At 38.6% G+C, this 22,812-nt stretch overlaps 1 protein-coding gene across 1 annotated transcript in view; it reads right to left on the minus strand.

The window, feature by feature from the left end:
- Positions 1-22,812, minus strand: part of LOC104065316 (dystonin) — a 320,467-nt gene that overhangs the window by 86,991 nt on the left and 210,664 nt on the right. Inside the window, 17 exon segments of the mRNA XM_054061292.1 lie at positions 346-581; positions 2,200-2,262; positions 4,763-4,889; positions 5,143-5,299; positions 5,855-6,021; positions 6,189-6,506; positions 6,748-6,956; positions 8,865-8,988; positions 11,651-11,827; positions 14,221-14,766; positions 16,191-16,472; positions 16,754-16,987; positions 19,062-19,214; positions 20,580-20,813; positions 21,907-22,053; positions 22,243-22,458; positions 22,610-22,756. Coding sequence (XP_053917267.1) covers positions 346-581; positions 2,200-2,262; positions 4,763-4,889; positions 5,143-5,299; positions 5,855-6,021; positions 6,189-6,506; positions 6,748-6,956; positions 8,865-8,988; positions 11,651-11,827; positions 14,221-14,766; positions 16,191-16,472; positions 16,754-16,987; positions 19,062-19,214; positions 20,580-20,813; positions 21,907-22,053; positions 22,243-22,458; positions 22,610-22,756 — 3,537 coding nt within the window.

The following is a 22,812-nucleotide window of genomic DNA, read 5'->3' on the forward strand; positions in this document are numbered from 1 at the left end:
AAGAGCTTTTGGATAGATATAGCCCTTCAGATCTTACAAGCAATCCAGTATTTATCTCTAAACCACTAAGGAGACCAAAAAAGTTTATTGCATAAACAGTATAGCCTCACCTATTTAAACAGGCCACAAAAATTATTATTTTCTGACCTGCGCAACTCCTCCTCTCTGACAGAATGATCCCTTTACTCCACTGACACAGGCTGCCAGATTTGCACTAAGCCTGACTGGCACGCCTACATTTAAATACTCTCTACGACATTAAGCTAGGCTGAGATACTGGTTGTTCAAATAGATTTTGCCCAATAAATGCAAGAAAAGGTATTTTTTTTTGAAGGCACAAAGTACCTTATGTTGCTCAACTTGAGCTTTAACTGCTTCACTGTCAGTTGGAGCAGCTTCCCAATCTGATGCAGTTTTGTCCATTTTTTGCAACCACTGCATCATTGAGGTTGATTCTTCTTGAATATTCTGCATTTTTGAAAGCGTGCTTTCTAGTTCTGAAATCTTTTCCTTCAACAAAACTCCCAAGTCTTCATAACTGTGATTTACATCAGACATGGCTTGTTGAACAGCTGTCAGTTCTGTAACAGAAGAGATGCACAAACACTGTGTCAGACGTTACAAGCTCTTCAAACAATACTTAGAATTCAAGTACTCCTAAACAGTACTCTTGAGTTACGCTACCTAATAGTCCCTAAATAAGAAGTTGTGAAATGTGTAAGAGTTATTTCCCAGTCACTCTAAATATGGTAACCCTACATCTGAACGACCTAAGTTCCTATTTGCAAGAGCTTGTCTTTTCACAGAAATCATTATTTTAATACACACAGGTAGACAAATACCACAAATAACTTAAAAACTTTCTACCCGTTATTATTTTAATATTTCAAGCAACAATTCCACGACAAAAAAGTTGAACACGCTGGACTACAGTTCAGTAACTTATATATACCTAACATTACTGCAGTAATATTTTGCTCACATTCACGTACCATTCTAAACATTAGTGGGATAGCACAGCAGGCAGACTGTATTAAATAGACTGTGGTTTAGGAGAACAGATACCTCAGATTCAGGAGACGGTGCTTGGCTATCTATAAGCCCATACACAGCACTTATGTAAGTTCCCTTGTTTCTGTAAAAGTGTTGGTCACATACAGTGATACAAATCTACATAAAATGAGTGTCTTGGTCCATTTATGTTTGTGTATGTGCATGTTGTGAACACTGGTGGGTCTTAAAAAGTTTCAAAGCATATACTAGACTTTTCTCAAAAGTCATGTGTTATATTACAATAGCTATCCCTGCATACATTTATAGGAGTACAGGCTGATTCAGGAAACACAGACAGATTTTATCTGTCTTCAAAGAAAATACTGAAGATACGTATTTTTACAATTAATTTCAGCATTATATCCCAGTCAATGTAGTGTCCTTACATGATGGCAATGTGAAATTCCAGTCTAGCAGTGACTGCTACAGTTAGATGAACGCTCACAGCCCTGAAGGCCAACCATTCCCTGGGCTGCATCAAAAGAAGTGCGGCCAGCAGGGCGAGGGAGGGGATTCTCCCCCTCTACTCTGCTCTCATGAGACCCCATCCAGAGTCCTGTGTCCAGTTCCGGAATCCCCAACATAAGAAGGAGATGGAACTGTTGGAACAGGTCCATAGGAGGCCACAAAGCTGATTTGAGGGCTGGAGCACCTCTCCTATCAAGACAGGCTAAAAGAGTTGGGGTTGTTCAGCCTAGAGAAAAGAAGGCTCCAGGGAGACCTTAGAGAAGCTTCCAGTACCTGAAGGAGCTACAGGAAAGCTGGGCAGGGGCTTTTTACCAGGGCATGGAGTGACAGGATGAGGGGGAATGGTTTTAAACTGGAAGAGGGAAGACTTAGATCAGAAGTTTAGGAAGAAATTCTTCACAATGAGGGTGGTGAGGCACTGGCCCAGGTTGCCCGGGGAAGCTGTGGATGCCACATCCCTGGGGGTGTTCAAGGCCAGGTTGGATGGGGCTTTGAGCAGCCTGGTCTGGTGGGAGGTGTCCCTGCCCATGGCAGAGAGGTGGAACTACATGGGCTTTAAGGTCCCTTCCAAGCCAAACCTAAACTATGACTATGATTTGTAAACAACATTTATAAAATACATATTTAACAGTAACTGGCGTGTACATTTCTTAATCACATCCTTTATTTTTTACTGACCTTTATTTTTCAAAAAATCCTGAGTTCCTGGAGCTCCTCCTTCACCATTTAACATTGTTCCACCTGTAGATCAAGAGACCAACTCCCATGGTTACCCAGGCCTTTTTCCACCAGAGCCCTAGCACTGCATTTCCTCTTTAGAACACGATACATAGCTCTCATCATAACATAAAAGAAATATCTGAATACTAACCTTGTAATACGAAATATTTTATTTAAACCATTCCACGTATTTTAGGGTTGTTTTATGTTTCGAGCTGCTCCACCCAGCTAGTACCGTAAACAGTATCATACATGCACAGCACAGGCATAGTGGGTGGGTGTACACACAGGTCTACATATAAGTATGCACGTATGCACGGTGTAGAAGCAGTCCTACCACTCACAACACTATGCTAAATAAATGTCTACAGGACACAAAGTTCTATGCCCTAAATGTGAGGCCTGCTAACATCCACATGGCTAACATAATTTCCTTCCTCTTCCCAAAAAGAAACCATTCCCTATTGCCTACTGAGAGCATGGCTTCGCCCAGCCATGGCTGGGTAGAGCATGGATGAGGGATCGCTGGCAAACGTTGAGGCTCTGAGGAGAGCACTAAGCATTAAACAGCAAAAAAGCCAGAAGTAATCATTGCAGACACCACAACCAAAGGCGTTGCTTATATAGAACACTTTTACCCACCAGGGAAGTAGTTGAGTCACATTGCTGCAAGAATTTAAAAGATGTGTAGATGTGGTTCTTAGAGACACGGTTTAGTGTTGGACTCGGCAGTGTTAGGTTAATGGTCAGATTTGATGATCTTAATGTTTTTTTTCCATTCTAAATGATTCTATATTTTAGCACCACTGTACTTCTGCACAAAAAGCTCCTGATACCAACCAGACAAACCCTGCCTTGTGTTATCGTGTGCAAGACTTGAGCACATGCTCCATGACAGGGATTGCAACGCAAAGTCCTTGCTGTTACACCCGAAGTCTCTACTGTCACTCGCATGCAGCCACTCACCCAGGCAGCCCTACTAATTAAACGCAGTTTCAAAGCCTCTGGAACCAGAGCTACATGGGCTTTTTAAAAACACTATCAGACTACAGAGCTGGGACACATGGTCAAGCTAAAAAGAACTGCAAGAATAACAACTTCTTGCTTTCCTGTGCATATGTATTCCCAGATGAGCAATTAACAGAGAAAGATTAACGGTTGCCTTGGAAAAGGCTACGCATCCACCCCATGGTACCAGCTGGACAGTGAGCACCACATTAGGGGCAGCTGGAGGATGGCAAGAGAAAACAAACCAGACAAGAGAAGTCACAGGCCCCAGCCATAGCTTTCATGCTCTATTAGCCGGACCCCGGTATTTATAACTGTGATTAAGTGATACACAGTATAGTGCTTGTCTAGAAGGGCAAATACTCTAGTCTGGAGGGTTACAGCTGCTCTTATATGCTAGCTATTTAATTATTTTTCTATCTGGGTGCGTATGAGTAGAGAAAGGGGCAGAGGAGGAGCCAAAATATCCCATATAAAGTTTCAAAATGTTCTTTGAAATATCTTTATTTAAAATTCAAACAAAAATGAAAACAGAGGCAGCTATGAAGACACATGAGAAAGAAAGTGTTCTACTCTTATCAAATAGATATCCTCTGCAGTCCCCATCCTCCCAGTCCTTTGCAGATGACCAGTGAAGGCAAACACACTTGAATTGATTTCCAGATCAAGTCAGTTCAAGAATCAACTGAAAATGTGCTTATGGCCATTTAAACACCACAGGCACCACATGCCTTGAACTATGGCTTGAATAATACTTAGCGGAATTACCAGTTCCTGTAAAACACTTTAACATTTAAACACTAGAGTACAGAAAATCACGGAAATGGATTTGCTGTCTTTAAAATCAGATTACCGGTAAAAAAGATTTAGCTGAAGCTCCAAATTGGAAACACACTTTGGCCCAGAAAAGTCATGCTGCGATATAGAGTTGATTGCCTTCCATGGTGTTGTTTCAATTAAATATCCACTAGCATTAACTATGCTATGGTTACTGGGATGAGAAGATTTGTCTAGGCTCACTTTTTAGATAAACTGTGTCCTCATCACCCTCCTAGCAAAAAAATCCCATGACCTGGAAAAACTTTATGTGTTTGACATCAGAGAGAATAGCCTTGTGGCTATGGAATTGGTCTCTCTTTGGCAGCAAAGGTGTGCAGGTTTCTCTATGCTATATGATGATGTGAAGGGATCTGTGACACTATTAATTTTGTTCATTATCTAGGAACTGCATACTGAAGTAACAGCTTTAGGACCTGTTAATCATTTACATCAAAGTGTTTTTATGCTATTTTGGCAGTGTAAAGCAATCAGAATGTGTACTAAATTACTAAAGCACTTAGACAGTTTAGATGACAGTCACAGCAAACACTGGTCAGCACAGACAGGGCTAACTGACTTCTCACAAGCCATAATATTCAGAAGGCTAATCCAAGGGTGAAATATCTTAATTTTTGTTTTAAAGGTTTTAAAAACTCCTGAAATGCTAGGCTCACCTGATTATACAAATACATACCTGATTTTGCAACCGCCCTCAGTTTGGCAGGAGAAGTCACAGCAGTAATTAGATTGCACAGCAATGTTCCTCTGCTATTCATTTTCTGCAGTTCGGGTGCTTTTAATGTCCATTCGTCTTTTAAATTCTGGTTAAGAAAAATAGTCATTTGTTCATTACAAAACTGATTTGAGACTTAAAAGATTTTGTACTGAGAAAGGAACAGCCTTGCTACTCAGGAATCCCCTGCAGTATATCCAAATACGCACATAAAACGCAGACTGCAAGCTCCCTAGTCACAATTACCGTGACTGTTGATCCCTGAAGTCCGTACTTTCATGTTTCTAATACATGCCCTATTTCCCTCAGCCATATTTCACTTCTCATCTACAATGTCTTACCAACGTATCTTCCAAAGGTTTCTTTAACTCCTCTGTATTCAGAGAGGGTTGTGCTGCTGGAATTCGTTCTGTCGTCTCTTTTATCCATTTCTTTAATGATTCTACAAGGAGCTCAAAAGTATCCATTTGTTGCTGACAAGATGATACATCCTCTTCTCTAGACAATTGAAGACAAATGAAATTATGGAATGTCAGCGCTCCTTCTGATAATTAAATCAATAGATACCATCAATCTGCTATTGCTATTCCTCAATTCAGCCACACAAACTAATCTTACGGAGCAGAATGGGGAATGTCTAGTCTTCCTGTACAGGTCACTTAAATGGAAGCTCTAATAATTTCTCCAGTTTTCCTTTGCACGTTGATTCCAAACGGTACCCTAAAGCAATTTGCACAAGAAGCAATTTGTATTCCATCAGAGAAGGGGAGAAATAGGGTTTTCTTAGAACTGACAGGACTCCTGTGAACGTCACAAAATTTAACAGTTCACAGTCTTCACAGTCAATATTAGAGCTCTTGAACCAGACAGACTAACTACAGAGGCATCTCCAGATAGAATCCCCCTTTCTTTTAAATAAAAAAAAACAAACCCAAACCTCTACTCAGTGGTTAACTGCAGTCTCTTGAGAGTGCATGCAAGAGGACAGCAGTCATCATGACATTCACACTCTATTATTAGCCAAGGTGAAAACATTTTAATTACTTGACTTACTTTTCCTTTACCGTCTCCTCTACTTCTCTGAACTTCTTTGACAAAGCGTTTACTTTTTCTAATACCAATGCTTTATCTCCAGGAAGAGCATGGACTGAAAGCTCTTCAAGAAGCCTCTGCAAAACTTCCAGATCCTTCTTATGTTGTGTCAATTCTACGCTAGCTTCCTGCAAAACAGGATTACATTCTTCATATTAGACTTTACAATCACTTGTTCGAAGTTAAATACTTGATTTTAGCTAACTGATCAAAGTTGGGAAACAAGCATGCATCATTTTATTGTTCGATCACTTAGATGAGTTAGACATTACATACAAATGGAATGGTACAGTACCTGCATATATTGAGACACTTCACTAACATCCTTTCTCGGTGCCTCTGTCTCGCTGAGCGCCTGGTTTTTCTCATCTAGAAATGACTGAAGTTTTTCTGACAGACTTTCGAATAACTCCACTTTAGTCTTCAATTCCTCCATTTTCATAAGCTTCTCTTTATGCTTGTTACTTGCTTCAGAAAACCGTCCTGCAAGTTCACTCATTTTAGCTCGCAGTGTGGATGCAGTGGACGGATCTGCTGTTTCTGTGAACTTCTTCACTTTTTCATTCATAGTGTTTATACTGCTCTGGCGACCCGCAATGTCTTGTTCTAGCATCTGAAACAAGCAAGAACCATTCTCTATAGCTTGTAACTAAATTTTAGGAAATGAAACTTGGTCCACTATATCAAGCAACAGATCAGTACAGCTACAAAAATCCTCATGTGCAGTTTTACTTCATACAACGCCCCACTTTATTAAGTATTTTGAAGCCATTAAAGATGTCAAACTAAGATTTTATATTCCTTGTTGAAATCTGAATTATCAAACAAATGTTTCTTCAGAGAATGCTACTTACAATGCTTTTACTAATAATATCCTGAATAGCAGTAGAATTCAAAGGCACTTGATCTTGTTCTTCAAGGCTCTTTTCAACACCTTCCATCCAATCCAGCATTTCATCCAAACCATCCTGTACACTTAGCGATCGTGTCAGAGTTACTTGGAGCTTCTCATTCCTTTCATTCACAGACTTGGATAAATTGTCATACCTCTCCACAATGTCATCTGATAAAGAGAAAACAGATTTCATTTTTTCCCATTAGGTAGACTAAGCTTTTAACTGATCTACTGGTTCTCACCAGGTAAGTGTGAGTCAAAAATTGCCTACATCAGAAGGATGCAAAAATCAATAAAACCACACAAAATATTCAAATAGAGACAAGAAGCCTATTTGTCCAAATAGGACAAATGAAACGATAGAGTAGCTTACAGCTGCGCTCCCCAGCTTTCAGAAGCTGGCTCCCACACAGCTCTAGCTTATGTCAGCTGCTAACTGCTCCCAAGAAATAAAATAGCAGAGTATTAAGACAACTCTTTTACAATGACGTCTCTTATGTTACTATTAGAGCTGAAAGGTTCTTCCAGATGGTTCTTTATTAGACCTTCAGGACTTTCGAGATAAGCCTCTGACAGTTACAAGTTCCATCTATCTCCCAGAGAGTTTCATCACTGACTCCAAAGAGACAAGCTGCAGTTGTCTTATTTTGTTGCTCTGCAAGTTACTTATGGGATTCCAGTAAGAGCTAGCGTGATCTCTGTGTGATACACAGAGAGTCTTCGAACTTCAAACAGTGGCAAATGTCAGGCTGTGCTACTTCTCACAATGGATAGCAAAGGCTGTCTGGTGTAGGTGGTAAGGTTTTGTCAGTGGCAAAGTTTCTGGCCGCAGTGAGAAGAGGCCAGAGGCTGCCCTGTGGAACACACAGCCGGTCAGCTGAGTCACTGGGCACAGCTGAGTTCCTGAGCCAAGCTGGTGGTGCCTCTGGAAAAATGTATTTAAGAAATGGGAAATTGATACCTGAAAGTGAGAAGTGAGGGGTGGGGAAAAGTGTGAAAATCAGCCCTGCAGACATCAAGGTCAGAAAAGAAAGAAAGAGGAGGAAGAAGTACTCCAGGCACTGGGGCAGAGATTCCTCTCAAGCCTGCGGAAGACCATGCTGGAGCAGATAACCACATTGCAGCACATGGAGAACCCCATGCTGGAAAAGGTGGGTATTTTCTGAAGAAACTACAGCCCATAAAGAACCCACACTGGAGCACGATTATCCTGAAAGATTTCAGCCTGTGCAGAGGCTGTAGCAGAGGAAAAGTGTAAGGAGGAAGCAGCAGCAGAGAAGTGCTGTTAAAGACTGACCACAACCACCCATTTCCCATCCACCCTGTACTGTTTGGCAGGGAAGAGATGCAAGCAGTTGGGAAGGAAAGAGCCATGGTGAGCATGTTAAAAAAAGAGTGGTGTAGGAAGAAGGTGTTGCTTTAATTTGTCTTTGTTTCTCACCATTGAGAACTATTTTATTTGGCAACAAATGAAATTTAATTTTCCCCAAGTAAGGTCCGTTTTGCTCATGACTGTCAGTAGTAAGTGATCTCCTCATCATGACCCATAGGCTTTTCCTCCTTATCTTCTACACCAATCCTGCTGGACAAGGGGAGTGAAAGAGGAGTTGGGCAGTTGTCTGGCAGCCAATCAAGATGAACCCATCACAGACAATTTCTTGAAATCAGAAGGACGTAATTTCTTTCTAAGCAAACTCCAAATAATTGCTTGGAAACACATAGCTAGACTCATGTTCCTTCAACCTGAGCATGCTTTTTCCCACTGGAGAATTTATGATCCTTAGCAAATCGCTAACTCTGTTTGACATGCCCATCTGTAGCACGGGCATTAAACATAATCCCTATTTCTGGAAAAAAGACAAAAATAAAATGACAGATTTTAAGTGAAAAGCATGTGGATCAAGTGTAAGAGGCAGATCAACAATGAAGTTATTGTGTTGGAGTAGCTCATGACTCAACAAAACATGGACTTAAACATGTGATGCAAGGGTGTGCAAACTCTGTATTTTGTCTCTTCAATACCTGCATCCCGACACAAGTGATTAGAAGAGGTATTAAGAAAAGTAAACATCTCACCCAGTGTTTTCTGAATCTCATCTTTGTCTGGTGCCAACTCTCCTCTTGTGTCCAATAATACTTCAGCAGCTTTTTTCAGTTTTTCTACAGCAATTTGGTGGTTAGACAGTTGTCCCTGAAGAATCTGTAAAAATCCACAATTATCAGTTATGCTTTTCAGTACAGCTAATAGTTACACATGCAAGGCTTGAGACATGCCATACAAACTAAACTCAGTGCTCAGAATAAACTAACTCAGTCTGTGACCTCTCCTTAAGAAAACTCTTAACCATTGGCTATGACTGCTGTTGACTTTCTGGCTCTCGTTTTAGTTTATGCTTCATCTTCTTTACCTTCTGTTTCATAGTACTTTTCTGACTCAACTGATTTCTTGCATGTAGCTTCAAAATGTTTCTTTTGATGAGTTGTTTTTAAAGACCACTTGTACACTCATGTACTATCCAAAAGAAAAATACACTTATTTTTCAACTCAGAGAACAATTCAGGAGGAAAAACATAACATTCAGCAGCAGCAGTTGCACATTCACCACCAGCTGTACTGACAAAGAAACAGGCTGATATCATAGCATCAACAGGAACAGCTTGACTCAAGACAATTGCCTTCAGAGTTTAGGAACCTCCTGGAGCCCATGTCACTGAATTTTGCTTACATTTGTCCACCTACCCAAGGAATACAGGTTTAGAAACTAGCCCAGCCATGGCTCGCTCCAGAGTCAACAGCAAAAGGCAGGAAGGCTGAGTCAACTTCTGAAAGTGGCTTTGTCTCTCCAGTGTATAGAAGTGAATAAAGAGTGACGAGCCTTTAAATTATTTCAGGCCTCTATGTTAGCGTATATCATGTATTGTTGTTTTGATTCACTTGAACTTTACAGAAGTCCAAAATGAAGGAACTTTTCATTTATGTTTTGATACTCACTAACTCAATGAACATATGACTAAAATATACGACTAAAAAGGAAATTGTCCCTGCCTTGCCAGGACAAAGAAGTCATGTCAACGCATTCAACAACAGTACGCCAGAACACAGTATGCCTTGCTGACCCACTTAACACTATAAAACTCAGGTAAACCTGAAGAGGAATCTTCCTTGCACTAGAGAAATAAGCTCTAGTTGTGGGGAAAAAAAAAAAAAGAAAAATAGAAGAAAAAAGAGATGTACCAGAAAACCTTGTATGCTGATAGAAAGCAAACAAGCCGATGCCAGAGGCACTGAAGAATATATTCTGAAGAATGGTTAATCCCCATAAAAAGATTAGTCTCCACCATGCTGCCAAGGTCTGTGTCTAGCTGGATTATCAGCTGCATGCGTTAGCTACAAGAGACAGCTTTAACTTGCAACACCTGACTTCTTCAGAAATACTCTGTTTCACTTTCATTAATTGGCTTTCTTTCTTCAGCCTCCTGTTATTCTCTTCCTTTGAATCTTTTGAAATGTTGTACCCTCTCCCTCCTTCCCAGCTCATATTGACTGAGTGCTCTTTTGTGTAGCAAGTAATCCCTGTAGGTGTTTCATAAAAGAACCCCAGTACTCACTCCCTTTGTATTACTTGCATGAAAATTGGCATTCTACAAGGTATAATTCGTTTTGGCGTATGGAACAAAAAGTCTAAATGAAGCTTCAAATTGTAATTTGTGTTATTCTACTTTTCTAGCACTCGGAAGTACAAACGTACCTAAGTTCTTCCACTGTTAGAAGTTCAAATTTTACACTTCTAATTTTGTTGTCTTACAACATTGCTGTGATTTGTCTCCTCTGCTATGCCATGCACCCAAGTGCTGGGCAATTCTAGTGTCAGACTAGCCAGATAGCATGTGGTAAAGTTAACTACTGCTCAAGCTGATATAAGGGTAATATTTAAAGCACATACTTTTCAAGAGCCAGTAACTATTATTTGACAATAGCAAACGTCAGACCTGCAGATACTCCACACAGTACAGACAACACAGTGAGGAAATGCCCAAACAATAGCTTTGCTCACTGAAAAACAAATAATCTTGCATTTTAGTTTCAGTATAGATGACTGAATATGTTCATGAAAGCATGAGTGAGTTCAAAGATGACAGACTACACGAAATTTCATATAACTCATAATTGGGTTTCTAAAGCCTTCTATAAACCTACGTTTTACACAACTAACCAGAGTTTTACCTTCACAAGCTCCATCACTAACCTGTCTTATCTCTACTAAGATTTACATAAAGTTGTGAGTTACTCCCTCAGCAGGGAAAAAAAAAGGGAAAAACAAAATACTGTTTTTCTGTGCAACGCAAACTATGTTATAGTCCCTCTCTGCAGGGCACATAGTACTGGATACAACCAAAGCAGGCAGACCAGTCACATCACACTGCTTATCCTATATGATCCCTTTCATAATGCAGTAACACACAAATGCGAACAGAAAAATGCAAGAGTCACAGACAACAAACATTAAATCCTCTTCTTTATCAGGCACTCGGTCCCAAGCTCTACTCTGATAGCAAATGGTAATCACTAAACCCTTTCTTAGTTCAAAAACTTTGCATATTTCACCTCATCATTTGCTAAGGGATATGAAACACAGCTTGCTTTCACCACTGCTAATGGCATCTTGGTCCTCCACTCCTTTTCACCCTCGTGCTTTTCAGATAGCACTACGGATAGCTGAGTTTAAGAACTACAGAAGTTGCATGACCACGTGCAAGGCAAGAATTTGGCTTGTGGCTACTTTGATTATACTAGATTAGCCTGTTTTTCAGACAAAAAGCAGTTCCTTTTAGAAGTACTCCTGCATTTTAAAGCTTTTCACCTTGGTTTCTTCAAGTTGTCTTTGGAGATTTTTGGGATCCACTGCCACTGGCTCTGACAGTTGTTTGTTCACAGCTACTTCAGAGGCCTGGAGACCTGACCGAAGTCCAGATGAGGCATCTTCATAATGCTGGTATTTATCCACTAGGTCTTTAAGGTTATTTCCAAGGATGCTACACTAAAAGAGTAGAAAACAAACAAGCAAATACTCAGGCATTACAAACAAGCAAATACTCAGGCATTAAACTGTGTGTTGCATTTCATAATAATCTCAAGGTTATACTTCCCCTCCTGAAATGCTGCATGTTTTTTTCCTGTCATCATTCTACTGTCTAACTGATTTCTGAACTACACAATAACAGGATGGGCTACACAAGTCTTCCCAGATTGTGCTCCTCAAGCATGATTTCAGATCAATTCACTGATGCAGGTGGGAATCTTCAACCTAAGACAGTATGCTAGAATAGGAAAAGTTTTGGGAAGGCTTTTTGAACCACTAGTGTAAAGATTCTTTACTCTGACACCAAAAATAAAGCCAGCGGAAGAAAGATTTTTATTAAAAAAAACAGAAGATATGCATATGATTGCTAAAACCCAGACAGCCAACTATTGCTTTCATAATAGCATTTTCATTTACCTGCAGAGTGAATCAAAAAAAATATGCTCGGTACGACACATACACTTTGTTTTGGTCACTTAAGAATGTCAACTGACCAAGATCCTATTAGTCCTATATGTTAGCATGCCCCAAATGCCCCAAAATGTATACAGTGAATGGTGACATAAAAAGGTCATTTGAACTCTTTCAGACTTTTTGGAGACAGTTTCACAGGCAAAATCTGATTGTATCAAGTCATAATGTTTATAAACAGTTACTTTAAATATTTATATTTAGAACTTTCCACACTGTACTTTAATATTTACATTTGGTACTTGGTCTCCCTCTGGTGGGCAAACATAGAACACATTAATTTAATTAACCACTTAACTTTAAGAACCGACTTCAAGATTCCTTCAACATATACACCTATAAACTCCTATGTGTGTGAACAAATACATATATTGATCAAAAGCAAGAAGCTTTAACAAAAGGCAAAAAGGTTACTACAAACTCCTGTACAGCTTGGAAGATCTCACTAATAAATTGTGGAAGACTTTTTAAAAGACTTGATTTAATAAGAAAAGTCTACTTTGTGCTGGGTTTGCTTTGCATACGTACGGTTTAATATTTAAAGCATGTGTATTAAGTCTGTGCTAAATGTATACATAGAAAGGATAGAATTTGGCAAGTTTACAAATCTGAGACCACAAATCAAGATCCTGGCACAGGATATAAGCTCTCTGAAAATTCTGCAATGAAATCTCTACGTTCACACTCAGACTAATCCAATAAATCAGCTGGAGGAAATCAAACATGTTAACACAAGGTTTTAGCTCCACTGTTCAAGTAGGTTCAGTGGGAAAACAAAAATTAGCTTCTGTAATGGAGAGCCTTCTTCACAAATTGTTTGAGAGAACAAGGTTTAACACTGTTTTTGTAATCAAGTGATAAAATACATGTCTCTACATAATTTACATTTCTGAGCAAGAAAATACTAGATGAAAATTCCCAGATGAAGATGGCACGGCTGCAGACCAACACTGTACCAGTGGACACTGAAATTCTACTCTGGAGTCTGAATAATCTTAGAAAATTACGAAATGGCACAGTCAAAGCATACTGACAACTGCCTCTTAAACGGCTCAATTAGTGATTACCTCAAAAGTTTACAGTTCCAGAATATCATCAATATCGAACCACGCTTTGGGTTTTTTTTTTAAAAGAGACGTGAGAGTTGGAATGTGAGACCAGTTGGTGATGTCTGCCTAGTTCTATCAGGCAGAGTGCACATGTGAAACCAGCACAGAGACATGGATTATCTTCTCTCTCTAAAGTACATGGAGGATTCTGCATTGCTAGTTTGCCATTAGTTAGAAACTAATCTCAGATTGTTAAGGATAAAATGTTTCTACGGCAGAGTAGTGGAAAAGAATTGCTATCCTCAAATCACTATGTTCTTACATGCCTTATGCTGACAATGAAGGTCACATTGCGACAAACCATTTCAGGATACAAATCAAACTGAAATTTTGAATGTTAATCTTGGCATAGTTGCTCTCTTTCTATACTAATTTTACTATTAGGAAGCCAAGTAAATAAGCAGCTGTGGGAAATATCGCAAGCAACGTCAAGAACTGTTATCCGTCTGAAAGTATTACAATTTCTTTCCACCCCAAAATGCTACTCAGCCATCCCATACTATCATAAACTCAAAGAGTTTGTTTAAGGCTGGAAAGAACAATGAGGAAGTCTGCTCTGATTTTTCCCTTATAACACAATGTAGAAAAGTTCATCCATGCAAACTTTATATAGTCTGGCACTTGACTAAAGTAGATCTTCTAGAAAATCACCTTGTTCTGTTATCCAATTTCAAGAAACAACTTTCCACAGCATTTGTTTCATCGACCTTTTTATACAAACTGCCAAATCAATTACAGTAGTCTTTCCTACTCAGTATAAATAAAACTTACCTTACTATAGAGAGACTTGAAACGATCTGAAGCAGTATCCAGTTTATTTTGCACTTCAGTATATGTAGCTGATGTATCGATACCATCTTTGTCAACCTTCACACCATCTCTTTTGCTACATGACCTCGCAGCATCTAAAACTCTTTGTCCAGAAATTGTAATATACCGTAAATCACCTTTGTGAGATATAACATCTTCTGAAAAACTCTTTTGCCTTTTCAGTTTGACCATAATCCCACTGAAGTCAGAAGCACCTGCCTCCAAATTGTCAAGTTCTTGTTCTGCCTGCTGCAGCCAGGTTTCAAATTCACTGTAGTCTGCATCAAATTTCTCAAGTTCTTCTCTTAGAGAACGAGTCAACTTCATTTTCCGTTCTGAATCAGCTAAAGCAGTCTCGTACTGAGCCTTCAGCTCTTTCATGTTTCTTTGCATCTTTTCTTTTTCTTCAGGGGAAAGGTAGTGTCCTTGTTTCTCAAGCAGTGCCTGAGCAGACTGAGTCGCTATTATGACAGCTTGTTGCTGCGAAATAATTTTCTCGTGTTGAGCCTACAAGAAAAAAAAAACGTTATGACTGCCACCTTCTCAGATGATTCCAACGGACCGTCACTGTCTTAAAATCTTTGCTAAATTCTGTTTAGAAACTACAAGTAAAACAAAGTCCATCAAAATTATAAACAGCTTTTCTAATTTTCATATTATTTATTCAAAACCATTTTATGAGTGTTAAAAGCATGACTCCTGGTCATATTTCTGTGCAGTTTCAACATCCAATAGCAATTTTAGCCAGATATACAGGCCACAACCAAATGAGAGTCTTCAAATATCCCTGGAACTCGGAAGTACTAGGGTATATTATCACACACTTTCCTCTGTAATTCTAAAGACAATTCACTATAGTAAAACTAGACATTATCAATCTCTTAATTCTTTTTCCTAATAAAAATTATTTGCTTATTACTTAATATTTTAAAGTAGCATGCTTAGTGCAATCAAAATTTTCCATTCCAAGTTGCACTCAAAGGAAGGCAACTGTGCAAATCAAAATGGTTCCATTTACTGCTACAGATATTGTAGCTACCATTTCAGACAAACAGACCAAAAGGATTGAAAGCATCAAACACTGAAAAGAAAACAGATATTTTCTTCTTATATTGAGTGACCAAACATCATTATCCAATTTTTTATATTTCATTTTTCTATTTCAAGACCCGTGATTCTTATCAAATATACTTGGTGATAAAACAGGTCCTTTTGACGTTAAAGAGCAAGACAGGTTGGATACATATAAATTGTTTAAATCTCATAAATAAATAAATTGTAGGAAGTAGAACTGTATGCCAAATAAAATCCACATTGCAAACAGCTTCCTTCAAAAATTCTCTGTTCTTGTAGGTCTTTTATTCCCATGTAAAATAGCTATGTAAAACAGACTGGTATGCTTTTCTTCCATAAGTACAGTGGGCAGCTATCCTGTAGGCATTAGGTGCAGAAAAGAGGTCTCAAAAAGTATAAGTGAAAAACAGGTCCATGTCTTTCCTGTGCTGAGGGCTGCACAGCCGGATGCAGTTTTCCAGGTAGGGTCTCACCAGAGCAGAATAGAGGGGCAGAATCCCCTCCCTTGCCCTGCTGGCCACGCTTCTTTGGATGCAGCCCAGGATATGGTTGGCTTTTTGGGCTGCAACTGCACGTAACCAGCTCATGTCCAGCTTCTCATCCAGCAGGACCCTCAGGTCCTTCTCTGCAGGGATGCTCTCAATCTCTTCATCCCCCAGAAGCACCACAGTAAGAGCAAAAAAAAGTGAGAAATTTGCAATACATTCTAACTACTGAAAATCCTGCCAGTGTGTATCACTAACTTCCTAGTGCTTGCTCCAGATTCTGTGACAGAAACTATTAGACTGAATTCACTGATGATGAATGAGGACTGACACAGTCAGCACCTAAATGCTGAATAAATAAAGTAACAGTACCTTGACTTTCTGATACTGCTGGTTCAGATTATCATCTGTGCTTTTCACTAGTCCGTCCACACGAGTTTCAATGTCTTCCTGAGTTTCCAGCAGATTGCCATTGACATCGTCCTCCTCTTCTTCCAAACCCTTCATATCTCCCTCTTCAAAGTGTGTTCCATTCTGTTCTATCGCTTGCTTAAATTTTCGACCATGCTCTGACTCTTTATCCACATTCGATAACCAATCCAAGAGATTTTCTATTGTATTTTTACTTTCTTCCAGCTGTTCTATGGCTGCAACCTACACGGAAATTTTACAGTTTCAGTTTAGAAATTTTCTTTAGGCAATACAACAGATCACATGCAAACAGACCCTTCAAAATACATTTAACATTAAATAAAAAATTTGATTGACATATATGTTTCTGATTATTTTATAAAGAAAATTAATCAGCAGACAGTTCATTAGTCACCAAAATATCATTTTAATCTCTCCACATTGTATCAAAAATAAGGTGCAAGACTAATCCCCAAAGACATGTACAAAGTTTGAATAAAGGTATGAAATGGTTGCCTAAAAACCTTTTCTGTTTCCTGTTTAATTGCTGTTGTCATAGCTTTATCCAGTTCTTTTTTGGACTCTTCTGCCTTCTGGCTAAGGAGCAAGCACTTTGTTTTAGCTTCATTCAGTTTCTGTTCAAGAACAGTCTTGTCCTCTTGTGACAACTTGTCTCCATTCTCTTTCAAAAAGGTTTCAGTATTTCTCACTATCTCTGCCAGCGTCTGGGCACTCATTCTCATGTCTTTTTGTATCTCCTATTGAGAAAAAAAGAAAGCAAACAGAATTAAGTTAGTTTTTCACCAGAGCTTTCCAAATAACTTCATTGGAACTCTCTCTGTTCTAGGCAAAGGCACCACACGGGTCTTTTCTAACTTGGGAGAGCATGCGTTACATTACTAAATTGCAGGTAGGATTATTAAAAATATAGAATCAATTCAACAGGTGACAATGTTGCTTCAGCTCAACCTGTCTTTTTCTTTTTAACTTTAAGTCTGTTGGCCAACACTCCTATCCAGACTGAGGCCACTTTTTTCCTTTGTTTAGCAGCTCAAATACTGTATTTCCATGTACACAGAAGAAAATATATCTTATTTTATAGATATTAAGAGATAAAGTAAATCTGCTACACTGTAGTTAGTAAAGTGAATCTCCTGACAAATCCCATTCCCTTACTATCCTAACAAAAAGCTGCAGAAAACAGAGGACTGAATAAAAGTCAGAAACTTGCAGTTATCTTCCTGAGGTGAAAGTTTTCCCATATTTATTGGTTTTGGTCAGGTCAGAAATGCCATAGAAATATTTTTCTTTAATTGTAATCAATCATAATACTTCAATCTCAACAAAGAAATGTTTAAGTCCATTAAATTTCACAAGGAACAGGCATTTCATTTTAGTTTACCCAAAGCAGTTTGCCTAGTCCTATGACAGATTCAGATAAAAGGATCTGCTTCCCCGCTATCTGAGGGGAGCTTTTGTTATAACAATAATGATGCTGTTGAATACATTCACCCAGTTACTGAAATAATTAAGGTCTTTTCCTTATATGCAATGTAACATCCTTGAAGGTGCAAGACAGAACAATTGATTCTCATTCTAGTCTACAGCTTTTGCAGCAATTATAGAATATAGTTTGGCAGCTAAAACTGCAGCTCATTTTAACACTTGCAGCAAGTAGTTCGAAAGCTTTTCCTGGAGACACTGTACCAGGAAAAAATTCTCCTTCTCTGACAAAGATCTCTGCGCTCCCTTTCAAAAAAGTTCACTGTGGATTAAAGCTCCGACTTCAAAGACCTTTTGTAAGCCCTGACTCCTCTCCTTAAACACACTTCTACAACGGCATCTACAAGATATCAGGCAGCAAGTAATAAGTAGTCTGCTAGGAAGTTACAAAAAGATGATAGAAAAAGAACTAAGCCCATGCTACCTCCTTTCTTCTCTCCCATTAGAGAATTAGGCTACAAATTCTTAAGACAGGTAAGTGAATGACATTAAGAAGTGCCCCAAGGGTGTCTGTATCTTTCCACTGACTGTAAAGGAGAATTTTGACAAACTAGATGTGTAACTTCGAAGACAAAGCAAAGCAAGGTAAATAAGGAGATGTTTGCCTTTGTAAATTACTAAATCTGATTTGGAGCTCTACAGTATGGTAAACTACTAGGAGAGGGAAGAAGGAGAGTACCAAGCTCTTCAGTCTTTAACCATAGTAAACGCAACTGGCATCAGTCAGGACCGCATTAAAGCTTATAGATGACAAGATAGAGCTGAAAAGCAAGGTGACAACAGGAAAGCAAGAAAACTGAGAGGGCTCTTTTACAGGAGGATCCTGAGGAGATTGCAAATAACACTAGAGAAAACAGAAGCGGAAGCAAAACAAGAGTGAGGCAAAGGAAAGCCTCAGACAAGAGAAGACCTTGCAACAAAATTCTTCAATATACTGTTAACAGGAATAAGCACTACCCGATACCAGTTAAAAAGTTGATTAGATGATTTTAGCTTAATAAGGAAGTCTGGTTTTGTCATATCTGATAGGAACAATCTTAAGCTAAAGATTCACATAACAAATTTCATGCCTGTTTCAAGACTGCTTCTTGAAATGTCTCGTACAATTTCTAGTGTCTTCTAGTTTCAAATTTTTTTTTCCTCTCACTGGCACACACTGGAGTGTATTCATGGGCAGCAGTTTAAATGCACATCATTAAGCCTTTACTTTTGGTAAGTTAAACAAGTCTATTCTACTCTCACATGACAGTCTTGTAATTCAACAAAAGATTCTAGTCACTCTCCTCTGCACTCAGTCTTCTTTAACTATCTGACTGGAATTGTGCATACCTCCTGTTTGGTCTGGTATTGTTCCAGCTCAGCCTTGCTGTCTCCAATAACAAGAGACTCTTGCTGTCCGATGAGTCGATTTTCAGTCTGTGTAAGCAAATCACAGATTTCCTGCAGTTTCTCTCTGCACTCTTGCTGCCGTTCAGCCACATCCTATATTAGAGCCAAATACAATTGAACAATAAACCAAAACCATCCTCACTTCAGCAACTAACAGACACTCTAATAGGTATTACCTCTGAACAACAACATTGCAAACCAATCATTTTAAAAGTATGCTGTAAACATGATAGCAGTGGTATACAAAGCAAGATGAACATACAGAAGTTATGGATAAACCTCAAATATGTTGTAAGTAAGAGAGACCATGTTTGATGGAATTGCTTGATAGAAGTCTGGCCATGCACATATGTGAAAAACTCCAAACAATAGGAGTGAAAATCCAGTCTCTTAACCGCTGAAACCTGCGATAAACACTATTAATTCTGAAAAAAGGATATCAAAACAGAGGTTAGTTGTGGTTGTGAGTTAGCTCTCGGTCGTATGCCTAATGTTACCTGAAGAGAAAATGCTGACTTTTTAAGCAGTAGAAAAGAACAAAACATGCAAGATCATTACTGTCACTTAGTCCCAGAAAAGTTTCTATGCCTCTCCTTTACTCAATCCTATGTTTCTTTGACAAAGTATGGTAGAAACAAATGGTAAAATAAATACAAAGTCACCAGAATGCTAAACCACCTTTCATTATGCATAAACTGGGAGTTGAGGTGGTAGTTCTGAGTCTTAACAGTGCTTCTGTGTAAGAAAAAGAGATGTAGTTACGCTGCAGCATCTTAACAGCCCTTCTTTGACTCTTCAAAGGCTGCTTATTTGCCAATTACAGCCATGCCAACTGAAGAGTTAACTGTCCCAAAATGACTCGTAGCTTTCCCCGTGTCCATGCCTAGAATTGCAATCATCTCAGCTGATTTACTCTTATGTTTGTCCCTCTAACCTGCCCAAAACAGGCCATAGCAGCAAGGACATGTTCAAATCTAGTTCTTTGACTATAAAGACCTAGAACAAGATTACACAAGCAGACGACTTGGCAAATCAGAGGGAAAGAACATCTTCAGCAGAAGAGAAGTGATGAGCAATGGTGGGAGAGAAAATTCATTCATCAATACAGCTGCAGCAGGAAGAGTTCATTGCCTTAATCACTGATGTATGTAGCTGCTAAACAAACAACATCTGTCAGATACTTCAAGTAAATTTCTCTCATTGCTAGAAAGAGCAGACTTGGTCACTTCAAGCTGTACAAGTGTCCAAAACTATGTCTGTCCATAACGTAACATGCTGTTTCTATGACTGTACCAAGGAAAGACAAAAATCACAATTCACCAGACTTGATCAATAACGTCTTTGTAAAACTGAATGCATCCGTAGTAAAACTGAGAAGATAGAAATAATATTGCATGCTGGTATTAAAATCCCTCATCTGTAGACAAAAACAGCACACATTTACACAGAAAGGCAAACCTTCTGATCACCCAGCTCTTGTGCTGCCTGTAACTGAGTCTCTAAACTTGCCACTTGAGATGTTATTGCTTCCTGTGCTTCCTGAAAAGATTTCTGGGTGGTATTTAGGAGCCTCAGCAGCTGTTTGCTCTGATTAGGAGAAAGATCTTGGGCATGTTCAGAAATGAAGAACTGAACATCAAATGCAGTGGACTCCAGTTGCATTTTCTTAGAACCGAGCTGTGCAGCACTGTTCTGTAAATGAAGAGAAGGAAATGACTAGCAAGAAAGACAAATTCAGTACAAGTAAAACACACCCCTAGCAGGGAAGGTGGAACTAGATGATCTTTAAGGTTCCTTCCAGCCCAAACTATTCTATGATTCTATGAAACACAAGTATCATGACCCTCTGTACTTAGCTCTTATTCCAAAATGCTTTTGGGAGACAGTTTAGGCACAGTAAATCAAACCTCAGTGCCATAATCAATTCTGACATATTCAGATACGACAACTGAGTTTGTGCACGGTTTGCCTCCAGGACAGTTTGTATCCAAGTAATAAATAAGATGACCTTGAGTACCACTATTTCTTTGCTGTCTCATGGATGTCTGAACATTGGCTGACCTTCAACTCTGGAAGATCTATGGCAGGTTAGGTTTAATGTTTCTAGATCTGAACTCCCAGAAATGTTAAAACATTTACTTGGAAGCCTTCCCATTCTTAACTCACAAAAAAAAAAGCCCCATTTCCAGCTGCGTGGCAAACTTTGCCCATAGCTACACATTGTGCAGCGCCTATGACACTACCATACATACTGCAACCCTATTAAAGCCCAGTAAAATAATGTCATTTTTATCATTCATACATACAGAGGTGTATGAACTCTACTAAAAACTTGATCTACTTTGTTCTTCATTACTCATTTAATGGAGCATAACGAAAAGGCTTTTTATCTCTCTCCACCTTCTGCTCTCACGTGTAATTGATGTGGAAGGTAATTAAATTTCAGTAAAGATTCTGGATCTTATGCATGAAGATCTGATTTTTATCACTGAAATACTTGTATCATAAATTAGATTTCCAATAATGGTCAGATTTATTGCAATGAATGTAAGCAGAATCAATAGCTTTCTCAGTATGTCAAACTCTTAACAAAATATTTTTTTCAAGATAATGAAATCTTATTGATTTACTTTTTACTGGATCCTCAAGTAGCTGTCTTAATTAATTAGTTGTAGTTGTTTAAGGGGCAGAGGTTAATGAGCAGGTATACAAAACCTAGCTAATATTTAATAATAAGTAGCAACATTAGTCAGAAGGACCAATATCTGCCAAAAAGGACACTTACTTTAAGTAGCTGTAAACTTCTCTTCATCTCTTCTATATCATTAGTATTCACTATGAAGTCATTCACAATTCTACCATTTTCTGTGATCCAGTCTGAAAATCTCTGCAGTTTGCTTAAAAGTTGCTGGTGTGATACTGCAAGCTTAGACTAGAAAGGAAAGTTGTATATTTATTTATATATCTGGAGTTTAGTCTGGTATTTTCTATCATCTTAAATAGAATCACACACATATTTTTATCGCTAAGCAAACGAAAATAAAGCAAAACCAAACCCTTCTTTTTAGCCAAATTAGCTTTAAGAAAGAGAAGATAAAAACATACGTTGATAAAAATTTACCATTTCGGAGTCAACAGCGCAGACTATTTGTTTCACTTGTTTTGAAGATGTATCACAGACCACCACAAAAGCTTCCTGCAAACATTCATAGCTTATCTTCAGCTCTTTAAGTTTCTCTTCAGGAATAGCTCTGTGAGAAAACTTCAAAAACTCTTCTGTCAACTTCATGTCCTTTTTCAGAATAATTGCAAAAGCAGCCAGTCCTGATTCAAATGACTACAAAGAGAATATATATAAAATGCACAAAAATACTCAGCACAAAAGACATTTAAATCCAAATTATTATATTTGAAAATTCCCTTTTTAAGCTAAGGGCTTTTCCCAGCATCCATTACTGAAGTACAAGCATGAAGAACACTTTACTCACCTCTAATCGTTCCAGTTCATCTTTTAGGATTTCCAGGTTGTCACTAATAGGCGGCTGGTTATCTAGGTGTTTTTTCATATCTTGAAGCACTGCCAAATGTCCTCGCATCTTCTCTGTCAACTTTAAACACTGCTGTACTCCATCGACCTGACAACGAGTTTTAACAATAAGAAATGGGTTTCCAAACTGACAAACTTGATAAT

Source organism: Cuculus canorus, chromosome 3 (genome assembly GCF_017976375.1).
Source record: "Cuculus canorus isolate bCucCan1 chromosome 3, bCucCan1.pri, whole genome shotgun sequence".
NCBI classification, from domain to species: Eukaryota; Metazoa; Chordata; class Aves; order Cuculiformes; family Cuculidae; genus Cuculus; species Cuculus canorus.